The sequence below is a fragment of the Sus scrofa genome, chromosome 2 (assembly GCF_054392235.1).
Source record: "Sus scrofa isolate SSC_HxYL_T2T_F1_AM1 chromosome 2, Sscrofa_HxYL_maternal_Yorkshire_Landrace_v2.0, whole genome shotgun sequence".
Classification (NCBI taxonomy): Eukaryota; Metazoa; Chordata; class Mammalia; order Artiodactyla; family Suidae; genus Sus; species Sus scrofa.
The window spans coordinates 76,093,457-76,111,472 of record NC_139384.1 but is presented as its reverse complement, the minus strand read 5'-3'; the positions used below and the strand labels follow the sequence as shown (position 1 = coordinate 76,111,472).

The 18,016-nt window shown below is 49.2% G+C and overlaps 2 protein-coding genes and 1 long non-coding RNA gene across 4 annotated transcripts; 2 read left to right on the top strand and 1 right to left on the bottom strand.

The window, feature by feature from the left end:
• Window positions 1-1,708: 1,708 nt before the first annotated feature.
• On the top strand, window positions 1,709-7,946 carry RAD23A (RAD23 homolog A, nucleotide excision repair protein). Of its 2 annotated transcripts, none has more exons than XM_005652877.3 (9): window positions 1,709-1,862; window positions 3,152-3,313; window positions 3,479-3,660; window positions 3,800-3,855; window positions 3,989-4,116; window positions 4,379-4,457; window positions 4,576-4,706; window positions 6,887-7,051; window positions 7,134-7,946. In XM_005652877.3, the coding sequence occupies exons 1-9, from the start codon at window positions 1,791-1,793 to the stop codon at window positions 7,245-7,247; spliced, it is 1,089 nt and encodes a 362-aa protein (XP_005652934.1). In that variant the 5' UTR covers window positions 1,709-1,790; the 3' UTR covers window positions 7,248-7,946. The 2 variants fall into 2 exon arrangements, with proteins under 2 accessions (XP_005652934.1, XP_003123386.2); XM_003123338.6 differs by having other exon boundaries at window positions 4,573-4,706.
• On the bottom strand, window positions 7,325-10,584 carry GADD45GIP1 (GADD45G interacting protein 1). The gene is made up of 2 exons (XM_003123339.5): window positions 10,224-10,584; window positions 7,325-8,821 (listed from the first exon to the last, which is right to left on the bottom strand). The coding sequence occupies exons 1-2, from the start codon at window positions 10,571-10,573 to the stop codon at window positions 8,503-8,505; spliced, it is 669 nt and encodes a 222-aa protein (XP_003123387.1). The 5' UTR covers window positions 10,574-10,584; the 3' UTR covers window positions 7,325-8,502.
• Window positions 10,585-10,633: 49 nt separating this feature from the next.
• Window positions 10,634-12,611, top strand: LOC146405471 (uncharacterized). Its single transcript, XR_014837560.1, has 2 exons — window positions 10,634-10,707; window positions 12,282-12,611. It is a non-coding gene; the product is annotated as an uncharacterized LOC146405471 (long non-coding RNA).
• The last annotated feature ends 5,405 nt before the right edge of the window (window positions 12,612-18,016 follow it).

Here is an 18,016-nt window from a genome sequence, read left to right as displayed (position 1 = left end):
TTTCATGAGACGAGGGCCAGAATTTAGTTTGAGATGGGACAGGGCTTTGAAACCATACCTTAGCCACTATCTCATACAAACTGTTTTATATTGGTCCATATGTGTCCATCTTCTCAAGCAAAAGTTTTAAACATTTGCCTTTTTTTTTTTTTAACTTTTTAAGGGCTGCACGTGCAGCATGTGAAAGTTCTCAGGTTAGGGGTCTAATTGGAGCTACAGCTGTGGGCCTACATCACAGCCACAGCAATGCCAGATCCAAGCTCTATCTGACCTATGCTGCGGCTCACAGCAACGCTGATCCTTAGCACACTGAGTGAAGCCAGGTTTTGAACCTGCATCCTCATGGTTACCAGTTGGGTCTTTAACCCCCTAAGCCACAACGGGAATTCTTATAAACACTTTTTTTTTTTTTTTTTTAATGCTGATTCCACCGGGACAGGGATCGAATCCGTGCTACAACAGTGACCCAAGCCACTGCAGTGACAGTGCCGGATCCTTAGCTCAATTTGCTGCCAGGGCACTCCTCAACACGTTGTTCTTAATACCAGCCCGTGTTAAAAGCTATAAATACCTTTCATTAGTCAAAATATCTTCAGAAGGTGGTATCTAGCTTACCCATGATGTTCAGTAGCCAAGTTGGGATCTGAACTTCTTGAAGGGAAGAGGTGGCCTATTCTTGTGTGGAAGCTTCTTAGTTCAGGGTGTGTGGTAAAGGGACAAGCAGCAGGACCTGGTTAGATTTGGGGAAATGAGTGAGGTGGCAGGGGACTGCACTGTGTCCTACTGGGATGGGAATGGTGAAAAGATCAGGTTCTGAAGCAGGATATGAAGGAGGTGGGGAGTCCATCACCTCCAACCAGTCTGCCATAGCACGTTTTTCACCTTTGGCCAACCAGCGCTTCATTTCCTTGTTACTTGGACAGGCCTCTTTTGTGCTTCATTCCTGTGTCCTGCAGCCCAGCCCCACCCTTCTGGGAAACATCCCAATTAGCATATCCAGGGAAAGGAGAGAATTTTGTATTCAGTGTAGGAAAGCCTTGGAAGTTACATACTCTACATACTGCGGATCATGTTGGAGATAGTGGTTAGGGAAGGAGCAGCAGAGAGGGGGGAGACCCAGGAACTAGAACTGTATAAATTAATTCCAAAAATCCGGCTCTTCCTAAAGAATAAATGAGGGCATAAAATGGCTCTGTGTGCCTGTTTACACAGCCAAACGTGTTTGGCATTTTCATTTAATTGTTGGTGACCTTTTCAGTATCCTTTCTAGGTCCCTTCAGGGTTAGACAGGAGTACTGTCAGGGTGGCCAGACTAGAATGAAACTAATTTGGAAAGAGCAAAAAATATGAACTAAGATTTTACGGTAGAGATACAAGTATCAAAGCAGATTTTTGTTCAACGTCAACAAAAAAGGAAACTGATGGGCGTGATAATTGGACGTCGGCGCCATTTTGTGGCCTCATGACGTCACCGCTAACGGGGATGGCGTCACTCCCATGAAGCCACGTGATGGTTAAGCGAGAAAACCTCCCTCTACGCCGACTGAGTAGAAGTTGGTCTGCGTACGCCTGACTCAGGGCCGCTCTCGTGCGCATGCTCACGAAGGCCCATGGCGGCGGCGGGGGGGGGGGGGCCCACAGCGCGCAGGTCACGTGTCCTGGTCGTCGGCGCGCGCACCGTTTGCCCCGGAAGCGGTCGGCGCGCGGCGCGGCTAGGCGCTAAGATGGCGGCGGCGTGAGTTGCATGTTGTGTGAGGATCCCGGGGCCGCCGCGTCGCTCGGGTCCTACCATGGCCGTCACCATCACGCTCAAAACGCTGCAACAGCAGACCTTCAAGATCCGCATGGAGCCTGATGAGACGGTGCGAACCAAGCCTGAGCCTGGGAACGGGAGCGACGGGTGCCAGGGGTTCGGGGGGAGGCTGGGATCCCGACGAGAGACGCGGGGAAGACGACGCGGGGCCGGGCCCTGCCCATTCTCCCAAACTGCCCTACTTTTCCAGATTACCCGATGGTCCCCAACCCAGGCCCTGGTGGCTCGGGTGGAGCTCTAGTGTCGATCTCCAGGCAAAGCCCCACCCCCGGGGCGCCTGCCAGGCCCCGGCTCCAATGTCAGCGCCCTCGTGGGGCGCGGGAGCCGCAGGCTCAGATTTTCTGTCGTGCTGCTGTCTCTGGGACTGGGCCTCCTAGTTCCCAGCTTTGTAGGCGTTTCCTCTGGACGTTGGTGGCCGAATCTACGAATAGTGGCCAAGAGATGCCGGGTGATGACAGCAACGACGATGATAAAGATAATAAATGGTCTGAGTTTCAATGGTCCGTGTTTGTTCTTCACCAGTCACTGAGCGTTTTCGTATTATCTTACTAAATCTTCAAAGTAGGCTTGTCATTTGGGGACTTAGTCTTCTTGTTTTACAGATGTGGAAATTTAGGAGTTAAGGAACGTAGACATAGTCGCATACAGCAAATAACAGTAGGGGTTTGCCTCAAGTGAGCCTATGGACGAAACCTTATGCTGTCTTTTTAGCTGAGAAGAGACTTCGAATCTAATATGCGTATTTGGCATTATTCGCACAACTTATCTCATGAAGAAGATGTTTAAGTTCACTTTTTATAGAGAGAGAAATAGATTTTCTCATCAGCCTGTTTGCCTTTGGGCAAGTTAGTTAACAACCTATCTGTGCCTTTTTTTCTTGGACATAAAATGAGGCTAATGGTAATTTTTTTACCCAGTTACAATGAGGATTTAAACTTGTGACACATGTATGTTTACAATAGTACTGTAAACTTAGGATTCTACCACTGAAAACCACTGTCAGCAGCATGGAGTGAGGAACCCTCCTATCGCCCCTTTTTTCTGTTTTTCATTACATTGTGTTTACATTTTCTGACTTCCATCTCCCAAATAAGCGTCATTTCTACAAAAACAGAGTTTGTTGAGTTTTGTTCTCTGTTGTGTCCTCAGTGCCTAAAACTGCACCTGGCACATAGAAGTGTGCAGTAAATACTCCATTGAATGATGGGATAGCCTAGAATGCTTGATTATGAAGCTTAGCTTCTCAGTCATCAGGGCTTGTTTTCTCCCCTCTCCTCCTATACTATAAGGGAAGAGAGAATCTTGGGGTTTGCCATGACTGTGTACCCCTTTCTCCAGGTGAAGGTGCTAAAAGAGAAGATAGAAGCTGAGAAGGGTCGTGATGCCTTCCCCGTGGCTGGACAGAAACTCATCTATGCTGGCAAGATCCTGAGTGACGATGTCCCCATCAGGGACTATCGAATTGATGAGAAGAACTTTGTGGTCGTCATGGTGACCAAGGTAGGTGAGGTAGCTGGTTGGGAGGGTGGGTGGATTAGCTTGGGAGCTGGCCAAGAGCCTGTGTGCCTAAGAGAGATTAACCATGAACAGGGTGGGGCTGAGCTGTGGTGGGATGTGGCGCTAGATAGGGATACTGATGCCTGCTCCCTTTTCTGGGTTTCACAGGCCAAAACTAGCCCAGGCACCTCAGTACCCCCAGAGGCCTCACCCACTGCTGCCCCGGAGTCTTCCACATCCTTCCCATTGGCCCCTGCCTCAGGCATGTCCCACCCCCCATCTCCTGCCAGAGAGGACAAGAGCCCATCGGAGGAATCGGTCCCCACGACATCTCCGGAGTCCGTGTCAGGGTAAGGCAGGGAGCAGCAGCCTCAGCTTGGGCCCTGGCCTCCCAGCACATTTCAGCGCCTACGTCCGTGGTTCCACACACCTGCGGGGAGGGCAAGCCGCCAGAAGCCAGGGTCCGATTTCTCTCTCTTGAATTTGCAGCTCTGTTCCCTCTTCAGGTAGCAGCGGGCGAGAGGAAGACGCGGCCTCCACGCTAGGTGGGTGGGTGGTCCCCAGAGCAGAGATGACTGGGTGCCCCAGCCATCAGCTGGGCCTTGTGTGGGTGTGGGAGGGCCCGGGAGCTGCCCTTCCCACTCCTTGGTGACCCAGCCCTTGCTCCTCCTTCCACAGTGACTGGCTCTGAGTATGAGACAATGCTGACAGAGATCACGTCCATGGGCTATGAGCGGGAGCGGGTCGTGGCTGCCCTGAGAGCCAGCTACAACAACCCCCACCGAGCCGTGGAGTATCTGCTCACGGTGAGGTGGGGCTCTAGCCTCCTGGGGAGTCCTCAAGGGAGCATGTGGGTGTCAGTGACCTGATGGGTGATCAAAACCTGCCCTCCAAAGCCCATGGTTTATGGTTCCAGCTAGGAAAGGTTTCCTCCAGGAACCTGGACAGGAGTGGTGGGGTGGGCCTGCAGAGGGCAGAGTGGAGGCCTCATGTGTCTCCTGCCAGGGCTGAGCATGCAAGAGGAAGGCAGTGGGCAGTCTGCATTGAACTAAATAGGATCCCTGACAGGGAATTCCTGGGAGCCCCGAGCCAGAACATGGTTCTGTCCAGGAGAGCCAAGTATCGGAGCAGCCGCCTACGGAAGCAGGTGAGTAGAGTGTGAAGTGTGCGTGTGGAGTGTCTGCACTTGAGGCGTCTGACTCACTCCATCCCCCCGACTTCAGCCCTGGGTGGTGTCTGACCAGACCCCTTTTTTCTGTCAGCAGGAGAGAACCCCCTGGAATTCCTGAGGGACCAGCCCCAGTTCCAGAACATGCGGCAGGTGATTCAGCAGAACCCGGCACTGCTGCCCGCCCTGCTCCAGCAGCTGGGCCAGGAGAACCCCCAGCTTTTACAGGTACAGCCCTGGGTAGCCGAGGGAGTCAGTGCAGGCACCGTCTCCCTTCCCCTGTGGGTACCACAGCCCCAGGCGGTGATCCTGGCCCAGCATGGTACGTAGGAGTCTCTATGCTTGGAAAGTAGGACTAAGACAATCTCCTGCTGTTCTCTGTGACCTGGTGACCTACCTGGTATCATGTAATGCTTCTAGGCACCCTGTGAGAGATGTGGGTCCTGTCATCATCACTTCCTGTAGAGGAAGATGCCAGAGGCTTGGAGCAGCCTGGTAACTGGTGGAGTGTGTCCAGCTCCACCCTCTCTGGGTCCTGAGCTCTGGCTCGCCTCCACATTTAGCTGTTGCTTCATAAATGTCTACAGGGTTGTATGGCAGTACCCAGGACTACCCTGCCCAAGTTGGTTCTGGCACCATGGTGCCCAGCAAGGCTCCATCCTGCCCTTGAAGGTTCCTAGGCAGAGGGACAGTGGCCCTTGGGTGTGGCAGTGTCTTTTGCAAAGGCTTGCCTCTCTCCTGGTTCAGGCACCTGCGGCTTCTCTCCCCTGCTCTTCAGTCTTCTGTGCTGGCTCCTTCTCAACCTACAAGATGTTGGAGGCTGTGCATCTCCATTCCTTTTTTTTTTTTTTTTTTTTCCATTCTTTATTTGTAGTCAATTCTGGGGCCTTTAGTCTCCGATGACCCCAAATCCACATAAGCAGTCTGGACTTTCTAGATGCCATGCTTTCCCACCATTGATTTACTTTTATGTATCTATTTTTTTGCTTTTTAGGGCTGTATTTGCGGCATATGGAAGTTCCCAGGCTAGGGGTCGAACTGGAGCTCCAGCTGTCAGCCTACTCCGGATCTGAGCCATGTCTGCGACCTACAGCACAGCTCGCAGAAACACCAGATACCTAACCCACTGATCGAGGCCAGGGTTCGAACCTGCAACCTCATGGTTCCCAGTTGGATTCGTTTCTGCTGGGCCATGACGGGAACTCCCCACGATTGATTTGATTCTTCCATGACAGTGCTTTCTAGATGTCTAAGACCAAAACAGATCCTCCCAGTACCCTCTGACCCTGAAAGGACCATTGGGAGTTGCTTGAACCCCAGGCACTGAGGGCCTCCTGGGGTTGTCCCTCACCTGTCCTGTTTGCTCTATTTCCAGAACATCGCAGTCAGCCCAGCCCTGCACTCCACCTCCATGGCTGCCACCTCCTTTTCCACTAGGTTCACTGGCAGCCTCTGCCTCTGCTTTTACATAGCCCCGTGGTCCATTCTTTCTCCATCAGGAGTCAGATTCCTGAAAAAGCACTTTTTTTTGACATGAAACTTGTCAAAGTGTTACATAATGATAGAGGTGTATCAGAATCCTCAGATACTCAACAGTCAGATAAGTTGATCTTTGTAAAAGGTACAGGAGTTCTTGTCGTGACTCAGTCATTAACGAACCTAACTAGCATCCATGAGGACTTGGGTTCGATCCCTGGCGTTGCTCAGTGGATTAAGGATCTGGCGTTGCCGTGAGCTGCAGCTCAGATCCCACGTGGCTGTGGCTGTGGCGTAGACCAGTGGCTATAGCTCTGATTCGACTCCTAGCCTGGGAACCTCCATATGCCGCCAGTGCGGCCCTAAAAGACAAAATAAATAAATAAAAATAAAAGGTACACAGATCATGTTTCCCTATTTAATGCTTACCACCATGGTGTCCCATCACACTAGAAGAAAGCAGGTCTGGTCCCTGCCTCCCTCTCTGATCTCATCTTCTGCTTCCTTCTTCCTAATTCACTGTTTTGCCACATGGATCTTCCGTTCCTGGGGTATTCCAAGTGTACCCTCATCCCCAGACCTTTGTACTTGCTGTTTGCTCTACATGGAGGGAAACTTTCCTCCCTATTCTGTGGATCACAGGCCCCTCCCTCTTGGCCTAAAGTGTCTTTTCTAGCCCACGACCCACCCTACTATGTGCCAGGCCAAGTTTTTACACTGTAAGTAATTGTAAACTTATTTGCTTGTCTCTAGCCTCTCTCTCCGCCCTGGAACATCAGCTCCTCTAGGGCAGGGCCTGTTTCCATGATCTGTGGCTGTTTGACCAGAATAGATACCCTCTAAATGTCTGCTGAGTGAATGAGAAAGCAAGGGCTGCAATAGGAACCTGGGGAAGGGACAAAAGCTTGGGTCACTTCCCCTGTCTCCCACAGCAAATCAGCCGGCACCAGGAGCAGTTTATCCAGATGTTGAATGAGCCCCCTGGGGAGCTGGCGGACATCTCTGACGTGGAGGGCGAGGTGGGTGCAATAGGTGAGGAGGCTCCACAAATGAACTACATCCAGGTGACGCCGCAGGAAAAAGAAGCTATAGAGAGGGTAAGAGTCCTGGTTGAGCGGGGTGACCTCATGGGTGGGCAGGGCCTCCACCTCTGGCTCATACCTGCCCGTCTTCCCACAGTTGAAGGCCCTGGGCTTCCCAGAGAGCCTGGTGATCCAGGCCTACTTCGCTTGTGAAAAAAACGAGAACTTGGCTGCCAACTTCCTCCTGAGTCAGAACTTTGATGACGAGTGATGCTGGGAGGCTAGGTTGCCCACCACCCCTCCCCCCTCCCCCCCCAACTCCACAAAAGTTTTATAAAAGAAAAAATATATATATATATTCATGTTTATTTAAGAAGTGGGAAAAAAAATCAAAAATCTAAAAAAAAAAAAAAAAAAAAAACAAACCAAAAACCTTTCTCAACTTCCCACCCTCCTAAAGTGGCCCCCATTCCCATCTTGGCCTGAGAAGACCTGGGCTAGACAGCTGTCCCCCCGTCCCCCGCCCAGCCTAGCCTGCTCTAAGGAGCTGGCAGGACTGGAGTTGACAGATGGACCCCTCTTGGCCTCTGTCCCAGCTCCCTGCAGCCAGATGGAGAGGCGGCTGCTTGCTTCTCCATCCCCCAAAGAGCCCCTGAGACCTCCCCCGCCCTCTTCCAGGGTGAGGGGAAGCTGGAGCTCCAAACTTTGATCCTCCATTGGAGTGGCCCAAATCTTTTCCATCTGGGGTGAGCACCCAAGAGGCCCAAGAACCCCTTCCCTGCTTTGGCCTTGGCCTCCATCCTGCATCCCTTTGCTGGGGATGCTGGGGAGGAGGAGATCCGGTTTATCCTGCCTGGGGAAGGGAAAACATGAGAGTTGCTCTGGAGGTCAAGACCACCCCCACCCCCTACCCCAGAACAGAACCGTGTCTCTGATAAAGGTTTTGAAGTGAATAAAGTTTTAAAAGCTAGTACTGTGGTTTGTGCCTGCTGGGACTTCCCACTCCAGCTTGTCTGGATCTGGGAGCTAGTTGGGCACAGGAGATTCAGGAATGTTGTGAGGGGGCAAAGGGGTCTGTCAGCCTCAGGGTGGCTCCCAGTGTCCCCACTTCCCCTCCTTCCAAACTGTCTCATTCCCAGAGTGTAGGGCCCAGCCCTGGCTCAGCCTTGCAAGGGCTGCTTCTCCCTGCCCCCCACCATCATCACTACAGTCTGTTTTGGCTATACTTCCCCCCTGATAATTGGCTAATTACTGGAGATTAATGTTGGTAAACAGAAGCCTTCTTCTCCTCTGCCATCTGCTTCTCCATTATTTCTCCACTGCATCCCTCTTACTCTTCCCCCTGAAGCCCCAGAGTTAATGGGCATGGCCTAGAGTCCCTGAGTAATCAGAGCCAGGGAAGGTGGGGATCCCTGGCTCCAAATGTTGGGGAAAGAACGAGGGTGCCCAGTGAGGGGTGTGATAAGAGGATGTAGAGCTCTCCAGGGGTGGGGCTATTAGGCAGCAAGTTTTATTGGGAAAATAGTTTAGGAGCTGGGTGTTTCAGAGTCTGCTGGGTCCTGGGCTGCAGCCGCGGCCATTGCAGCAGCTCGCGCCTCCTTCTTCTTTCTTTGTTTCTCCTCCTTGAGGCGCTTGCGATGCTGCTTCTCCATGTCCTGCAGCAGCTCCTGGAAGCGAGCACTCCTTGGGTCCACGTGGTATCCCAGGCGCTCCTGGGCCTCAGCCTGCAGCCGGGCCCTCCGATCCTTGTCTGCTTGCTCCTTCTCCCTTCGCTCTTGCTGCTGCTGCCTCCAGTTCTCAATCATCTGTGGCATCTTAGCCATGCACTCTTCAATGAGCTGCTCCCTGCAGGGGAAGGAGGGTGGTCAGTGAGGGGAGCCACACTCAGCCAGAACAATACCCATCCAACGCTACCTAGGTCCCAAGCCTTTGCCCATATCCTGCCTCTCCCAACTCCCCATGTCGCCAGATGGACCGGGAAGACTTGTGGTGGCCATTTAAGCTGTCAAAAAAAAGCCCTTGACAAGTGAAGAGAGGCAGAAGAGAGAAACTTGTATGTGGCCTTCAGCATGTGAGAACCAAGCCCCAATAACCCCCAGAAGCAGACCCCAAGTCAGCCCAACACTTCCCTGAGCTGTCTACTGAGCCATGTGAGTGCCACAGGTTAGGTGCAGCTCACGCCTTCATCCTACAGACATCACTGAGCATCTGCTGTTCGCCAGGCCCAGTTCTAGGCACAGACATACATGAAGGCAAGAAATGGATTGGACCTTTTCCTCCCATCCTATGAGTTTATGGGTGTCAGTCAGTGTCCCATTTTAAGAATTAGGAGCTCCAGCTAGGATAACTGGAGTTATCAGAGTCAGGTTCACAGCCTAATTCTACTGTTCACTGCCTGGGTGACTGGACAAGAGAATTCACCTTCCCAGGCCTCAGTTTCTGCATCTCTAAAATAAGGATGAGTCCCTCTTAGAGCAGTTGTGAGGACAAGAACAATAAACACCAGGAACACACTTGCCTGCCTTTGGGTGCCCCTTCCCTCTAGTAAGTGGTGCCATCCCAAAGTCCCTGGTCTTGCCTCCACCTGACTCCCACGTCTGGTCTCTGCCCTTGATTCCATACCCATCACCTCCCCCTCTTCCCCAGCCACACTGTTCCTTAAAGCACATTCCTGCCTCAGGGCCTTTGCACCAGATACTCCCTCTACCCAGAACACTCTCCCTAAGATCTTCCCTTGATTATGTCTGCTCTTTCAGGTCTCTACTTAAACTTTTTTATTTTGGCCGCCCTGCGGCAAAACCGGATCCTTAACCGACTGTGCTGGGCCGGGGACTGAACCCGTGTCTCAGCCCTCCCAAGAGGTTGCTGATCCCATTGCACCACAGCGGCAGCTCCTGCTTAAACATTTAAACATCAACTCCTCAGGCCTACCAAACCTAAGTCACCCTAAGGTGTGCAGTTCTCCAACCAATTTTATCTTCCTAATGGCTCTCAACAGATATCATCTTTGTTTTGTTCCCTGCTGTGTCCTCAGGACCCAGGATTAGGCCTTGCACACAATAGGCGCTCCATAAAGACTTGCTGATGAATGACTAAATGAACTGTTCAGAAGTCTGTTTTGTAACTAGGTGAGCATGCACGTAAATACTGCATTTAAACCCCGCGGTAAGCGCCCAGGGGAGTAAGCACTGTTTGGAGCAGAGTTCACCCACCGACCGAAGCACCGCGCCAGACCGCACGCACGCACCTGGCTTGACGCTTCTGCTCTTCTGCCAGCTGCTGCACCCGCAGCGATTCCTGCATGGCTGCCAGGCTCGGGTACCATTCGCGCTCCTCAGCCTCCAGCTCGCGCAGCTGTTCCTGCGACGGCCACAGAGAACCGGCGGCCACTCCGGAGGCGGCGCCATGCCGCGCGAACTGCTTAGCCGCGTAGCGCGGACTCAGCTGCCAGCGCGGGGTAAGCGGGTCATCCGGGTCGGGCCACCTGGGCTCCTGCGAACGGCGCGGGGGCGGCCGTGCCCGGTAGCCTCGAGAGCCCTGGCCCAGGGTCGTTACCAGGCGGAGCAAAGTGCGCGCCTGCTGCACGGGCGCAGCCATCTTGGCCGTGCGGGGTCCTAGGAGCTGGCCGGGCTGGCTAAGGCGCTGCCTGCGCGTGAAGTCCTCTGCGGGCCAGGAGGAGGAGAAGAGGTTCGCTGATGCCTCAGTTCCGGGCAGGGAGCAGGAGAGAAGAGGTGTAATTATTTTTACACATCTTTAAGTATAATTTTACATTAATTATTTATTTGTTAATTTATTAAAATTATTAAATTTTAATTTTATATTTTAAAAATAGCATTTAATTTTTATATTAAACTTTAAATGTTTAAAATTTAAACAATTGTTTAAATATCTATTTAAAAATTCACATATTTCAATTTAAGATCAATCTACTTACTTATATTTAATTTAAATGCTTGAAATCGAGTTAAAGTGTTTAGGGAGTTCCCATCGTGGCGCAGCGGAAACGAATCCAACTAGGAACCATGAGGTTGGGGGTTCTATCCCTGGCCTTGCTCAGTGGGCTAAGGATCCGGCATTGCCTTGAGCTGTGGTGTAGGATGCAGACCCGGCTCTGATCTGGTGTTGCTGTGGCTCTGGCATAGGCCAGCGGCTGCAGCTCTGATTAGACCCCTAGCCTGAGAACCTCCATATGCCGCAAGGGCGGCCCTAAAAAGACAAAAAAAAAAAAAAAAAAAAAAAAAAAGGTTAAAGTGTTTAAGTTGTACATAAATACTTATTTAAATATTGCTTATATTAAATATTTATTTATTTATTTTTAAATCTTTTTTTAAGGGCCGCACCCATGGCATGTGGAGGTTCCCAGACTAGGGGTCCAATCGGAGCTGTAGCCACCCACCTACACCACAGCCACAGCAATGCAGGATCCGGGATCTGAGCTGCATCTTCGACCTACACCACAGCTCATGCCACAACCAAATCTTTAACCCGCTGAGCAAGGCCAGGGACTGAACCCGCATCCTCATGGATTCTAGTCGGGTTCGTTAAGGGCTTAGCCACTAAGGGAACTCCCCAGAATTTTAATTTTGAATAATTATGTAAAGCTTTATTTAACATTTTAAATATTTACATTTCTATTTAAAACATTTATTTAAATTTGTATGTAACTATCATTTAAGATAGTTATGTAGAAAGCTTGAGTTCTATTGTATAGAGTTCCCTTGTGGTGCAATGTGTTAAGGATCCAGTGTTATCACTGCAGAGGCTTGGTTGCTCCTGTGACCCAGGTTCCATCCCTGCTGGGAACTTCCGCATGCCACAGTCACAGCCAAAACAAAAAAACAAAAGCCCAGATAAATTCTAGTGTAAATATTTACTTTATGCCTTTTAATTTTTTTTTTTTTAGCCTCACTTTCGGCATGTAGAATTTCCTGGGCCAGGGATTGAACATGTGGCACAGCAGTGACAATGCCAGATCCTTAGCCTGCTAGGCCACCAGGGAACTCCTAATTTAATTTTTTTGTATTTTAAAATGTTTAAAGTGATTGTGGTGCAGAAATTAAATACTGTTTTTTAAAATCTTATGGCCACACCTGAAGCATATGAAAATTCTTGGACCAGGGATTGAATTCATGCTACAGCTGTGGCAGCACCAGATCTGTTAAGTCACTGCTCCAGGTAGGGGATCGAACCCTCACCTCCACAGAGACCTGAGCTTCTGCAGTCGGATTTGTAATGCACTGTGCCACAGAAGGATCTCTTAATTTCTATTTTTAATTTCTTAATTTTTTTATTTTTTGCTTTTTAGGGCTGCACGCACGGCAGGCTAGGGGTATCAGAGCTACAGCTGCCGGCCTACACCACAGCCACAGCAACGTAGGATCTGAGCTGCATCTGTGACCTACACCACATCTCATGGCAACACCGGATCCTTAACCCACTGAGCAAGGCCAGGAATCAAACCCACATCTTCATTACCACTGAGCCACAACAGGACCTCCCAGAGTTTCTGTTTGGGATGATGAATAAGTTCTGGAGATGGACGGTGATGATGGTTGCACAACATTGTGAATGTGTTTAATACCACTGAACAGTACCCCGAGAGATGGTTAAAATAGTAAATTTTATGTTAGGTGTATATTTTATCACCCCCCAATTTTTTTTTTGCAGTTTGCTTAGTGAGCCAGGAAGCCTGGATAAGAGTTTCCATACTTCATGGCAGTACCATATATCTCATATATATTAATCTCAAGCTAGAAACAGTCCAGACCTGAGTCCATCTGCAGTAGAATGGATACCTAAAATTTGATGTTTCAGCTAACAGACTACCACACAGGAATCCATGAGCATTTGCCACTGTTTACAGCAATGTGGATAATTCTCATAGACACCTATGCAACAAAGGAAGCAGGCCCCAAATGATTCTTTTTCATAAAAGAATGCTTTTCAGGAGTCCACGTTGTGGCTCAATGGAAACGAACCCGACTAGTATCCATGAGGACACAGGTTCGATCCCTGACCTTGCTCAGTGGGTTAAAGATCCAGCATTGCTGTGAGCTGTGGTGTAGGTCGCAGATGTAGCTTGGATCCTGCGTTGCTGGGGCTGTGGTGTAAGCTGGCAGCTATAGCTCCGATTTGACCCCTAGCCTGGGAACCTTCATATGCCATGGGTACGACCCTAAAAAAAAAAAAAAGAAAAAAAAAAAGTTTTTCATTGTGTAAAGTTTACACAAATCATCCTTTTTATATAAAGTTGAAAATCCTGGTCATTATGAATGTGCACCTTAAGGGATAAAAGAGAAAGGAAAGGCAGGCAATGATTCTTCTGGAAGTCAGGATGGGATGCCTCTGATGGCAATGAGGAGACATCTGGGTTGTGGTCACATGGCAGGGGGTGGGGGTGGGGTGGGAGGGGTTTGCTTTGTAACAGGTCACTGAGCTGGGCATTCCCATTCTGTTTGCTTTTATCTAAGTGAATTATATTCAGTGTTAGTTTTGATCTGGGCTTCATGATGCCTGAGTTATAATTATTCTTTCAGTTGTATATAACCGTATATGTGTGGGTTGCATGCTTTCCTGTAGATTTATTATATTTCACAATTTTAAAAATGAAAATTCAAGCAACAAAAAGGATTACAGTGAGAACGAGAGAAGTCAATTTCTGGAGTTCCTGCTGTGGTGCTGTGGTGCAGTGGGTTAAGAATCCAACAGTAGCAGCTCAGGTCACTGCAGAGGTGCATGCATGTTCAATTCCCGGCCTGGCACATCAGGTTAAATGATCCCAAGTTGCCTCCACAGTTGCAGCATAGGTCACAGATGTGGATTGGATTCAGTCCCTGGCCTGGGAACTTCCATATACTGTGGGTGTGGATATAAAATTTTAAAACAATAATAATAGGAATTCCTATTGTGGCTCGGCAGAAACTAATCCGACTAGTATCCATGAGGATGCAGGTTCGATCCCTGGCCTCGCTCAGTGGGTTGGGGATCTTGCGTCAGTGTGAGCTGTGGTGTGGGTTGCAGACATAGCTCTGATCCCGAGTGGCTATGGTGTAGGCTGGCACCTGTAACTCTGATTTGACCCCTAGCCTAGGAACTTCCATATGCCGCAGGTATGGCCCTAAAAAGCAAAAATACATACATACATACATAAAATAATAGTAATGGGCCCCCATGACCCATAGTGTGAAAAACACAGCTACATAGTATGTACAATAAATCTACAGGGGGAATTCCCATTATGGCTTGTGGGGGTAACTAACCTGACTAGTATCCATGAGGATGTGGGTTCAATCCTTGGACTCAATCAGTGGGTTAAGGATCTGGTGTTGCAGTGAGCTGTGGTGTAGGTCAAAGACACAGCTTGGATCCCAAGTGGCTGTGGTGTAGGCTGGCAGCTGTAGCTCTGATTCGACCCCTAGCCTGAGAACCTCCATATGCTGCAGGAATGGCCCTAAAAATATAAAAAAGACCCAAAAAAAAAAAAAAAAAAAAAAAGAAGAATCTGACTGCAGCATCTCAGGTCACTGCAAAGGCCGAGGTTCAATCCATGGCCCAGGAACTTCCATATAGGCCATAAAAAAATATTATGGAGTTCTCACTGTGGCACAGTGGGTTAATGATCTGGCTTGTCTCTGTGGAGGTACCAGTTGGATTCTCAGCCCTGCGCAGTGGGTTAAGGCTCTGGCATTGCTGCAGCTACGGTTCAGATTTAATACCTGGCCTGGGAACTTCCATATGCCTCAGGTGTGGCCAAAAAAGAAAAAGGAAAAAAAAAAGAAGAAGCAGGAAGACATATTAGAAGGTAGGAGGGGCCACAAGGGGCCACATGGTCCCTGACCTACATTGGCTACAGGGCCTTTGCATTACTTTTGCTATAATCATGCCTAGAACTGTCTCCCAGGATCTAAGCAAGGTGGGCTCTTGCTTGTCATTCAGGTTTAACTCAACAGACACTCCCCCACCAATCCTTGGACATTTGAAGAGATAGGAAGTGAAACAGAGATGATGGCTCCTGACTTCAAATAGCTCACAACCGTGTGGGTGAAACACAGAAATAATTACAGTGGAAGTAAAGAGGAAAGAAAGTGCCTGGAGAAGTTCCCTGGTGGCCCAGTGGTTAAGGACCTGGCTGTGTCACTGCTGTGGCTCAGGTCTCTGCTGTGGTGTCATTTTGACCCCTGACCCAGAAACTTCCACATGTGCCTGGAATAGGGCTGGTAGGTGGCCAAGTTGGGGACATCTAAGCTGCAGTCTCTTACTAAATCAGGAAATTTGGGAGCCACTCTGAGTTTTAAGATAGGACCTCAGTTTGGAGATTAAAAGTTGGCACTCTGATGTCAAAGCAGCCTGGGTAGAATTTCAGCTGCTGGGGTTCTCTGTACCCATGTAGGTGCCAAATAGAGAGGGGGCTTCTAAGGGCAGGCCTTCAATTGAGGTAATGTTCACATAACATTAATTATTGTGGAGTTCCTGTTGTGACACAGTGGGAACGAATCCGACTAGGAACCATGAGGTTGTGGGTTTGATCCCTGGCCTTGCTCAGTAGGTTAAGGATCTGGCATTGCCGTGAGCTGTGGTGTAGGACGCAGACCCGGCTCAGATCTGATGTGGCTGTGGTGTAGGCCAGCAGCTGTAGCTCCAGTTGGACCCCTAGCCTGGGAACCTCCATGTTCCGTGGGTGTGACCCTAAAAAGCAAAAAAAAAGAAAAAAAAAATTTTTGAGCAGTGACCTACACCACAGCTGTGGCAACACCGTATCCTTAATCCACTGCACCAGGCTGGGGATTTAACCAGCAGTGCCACAGAGATAAGCTGGACCATTTAATTGGCTGTGCCACAGTGGAAACTCCTCTAATTTCATTCTTGGACATTTCCATGCTATCCATTAAGCAGACACTCTCTATTTCCCCCTCCCCCTAGCCCCTGGCAAGCATGGATTTACCCTCTGTCTCTACAGACTTGTCTATTCTGGACATTTCATGTAAACGGAATCATATTCTTTGTGACCATTTGTGTATACATTCTTTTTCTTGTCATGTTTTCAAGATTCACCCATACTGTAACACATACAGTATCCATAACAAGTCCCTCACAAATTCATATGTTAAAATGTCAACAGTACATATGTAAAGACACAGGAAGAAGATGGCTAGCTACAAGAGAGAGGCCTCAGAGGAAACCAACTGTAGTGACACATTGATCTTGAACTTCCAGCCTCCATAACTGTGAGCAAATAAATTTCTGTTAAGACCCCCCCAGTCTGTTGTACTTTGTTATAGGAGCCCTAGCGAATGAATACAGTACCTTATTCCTTTTTACAGCTGAATGATATTCCATTGCATGCGAATTTTTTTTTGTCAAACGGGAACTCTGTTTTTTTGTCTTTTTTTTTTGTTTTGTTTTTTGTTGTTGTTGTTGTTGCTATTTCTTGGGCCGCTCCGGCGGCATATGGAGGTTCCCAGGCTAGGGGTTGAATCGGAGCTGTAGCCACCGGCCTACGCCAGAGCCACAGCAACGCGGGATCCGAGCCGCGTCTGCAACCTACACCACAGCTCACGGCAACGCCAGATCGTTAACCCACTGAGCAGGGGCAGGGACCGAACCCGCAACCTCATGGTTCCTAGTCGGATTCGTTAACCACTGCGCCACGACGGGAACTCCGAACTCTGTTTTTGTTCGTTTGTTTGTTTGTTTGCCATTTCTTGGGCTGCTCCCGTGGCATATGGAGGCTCCCAGGCTAGGGGTCGAATCAGAGCTGTAGCTGCCAGCCTACTCCAGAGCCACAGCAACTCAGGATCCGAGCTGTGTCTGCAACCTACACCACAGCTCATGGCAATGCCAAATCCCTAACCCACTGAGCAAGGCCAGGGATTGAACCCACAACCTCATTGTTCCTAGTCAGATTCATTAACCACTGAGCCACGACAGGAACTCCTTATTTTTTATTTTTATTTTTTTGCTTTTTTAGGACTGCACCTATGGCATGTGGAGATTCCCAGGCTAGGCATCAAATTGGAGCTACAGCTGCCAGCCACAGCCATGGCCACAGCAACACAGGATCCAAGCCGCATCTGCAACCTACACTGCAGCTCACCCTTAACCCACTGAACAAGGCCAGGGATCAAACCTGCATCCTCATGGATACTGGTTGAGTTTGTAACCTACTGAGCCACAGGGGGAACTCCCCTGAGGTGCTTTTTTAAAACCCGCATGTCTGGGTCACATCCCCAGAGATTCCAGTGAAGTAATTGATTAGCACTGATTCCTCACTTACAAGTGACTCTAATATGAAGCCAGGAATGTGAACCACTGAAAAGGAGCAAACTCCCAGATAGAGTAAGTGCAAAAAGCCAGGTGCAAAAGGTCATGTTATACAATATTCTTTGCAGGATTTTTTGTTATGGTTAAAATTGGGATAATGGAGAAATAAACCTGGGGGTAGACACGTGCCATGGAATACTCTTCAGCTACGAAAAGGAAGGAACGTGAAGGGGGGGACAGATAAAAGTTAAAAGAATATATACTTCCTGATACCATGTATGTTGTTTAAAAGAAAACAATTTGGAGTTCCCGTCGTGGCGCAGTGGTTAACGAATCCGACTAGGAACCATGAGGTTGCGGGTTCAATCCCTGCCCTTGCTCAGTGGGTTAATGATCCGGCGTTGCCGTGAGCTGTGGTGTAGGTTGCAGACGCGGCTCAGATCCCGCGTTGCTGTGGCTCTGGAGTAGGCTGGCAGCTACAGCTCTGATTCGACCCCTAGCCTGGGAACCTCCATATGCCGCGGGAGCGGCCCAAGAAATAGCAACAACAACAACAACAACAAAAGACAAAAAGAAAAAAAAAAGAAAACAATTTTATGTATCTTTTCTGAATGGACACATATATAGTAAAACAATGAATACAGGTGTGGAGATTATTAATGGTAAATTCAGGAATTAGGGACAAGTATAGAGCCAGTTTCCCTCATATCTATAATATTTTACTTTTATTTATTTATTTATTCATGTTTTGGGGGGCCACCCCTGAGGCATACGCTTTTT

What these genes read in the sequence shown, in the direction of transcription:
- GADD45GIP1 (XM_003123339.5), bottom strand. Translation starts at nt 10,573, where the DNA reads ATGGCTGCGCCCGTGCAGCAGGCGCGCACTTTGCTCCGCCTGGTAACG. An exon ending in GAGCAGAAGCGTCAAGCCAG is followed by an intron (nt 8,822 to 10,223) that starts GTGCGTGCGTGC and finishes CTTCCCCTGCAG; the next exon opens with GGAGCAGCTCATTGAAGAGT.
- RAD23A (XM_003123338.6), top strand. Translation starts at nt 1,791, where the DNA reads ATGGCCGTCACCATCACGCTCAAAACGCTGCAACAGCAGACCTTCAAG. An exon ending in AGAACCCCCAGCTTTTACAG is followed by an intron (nt 4,707 to 6,886) that starts GTACAGCCCTGG and finishes TGTCTCCCACAG; the next exon opens with CAAATCAGCCGGCACCAGGA. An exon ending in AAAAAGAAGCTATAGAGAGG is followed by an intron (nt 7,052 to 7,133) that starts GTAAGAGTCCTG and finishes GTCTTCCCACAG; the next exon opens with TTGAAGGCCCTGGGCTTCCC.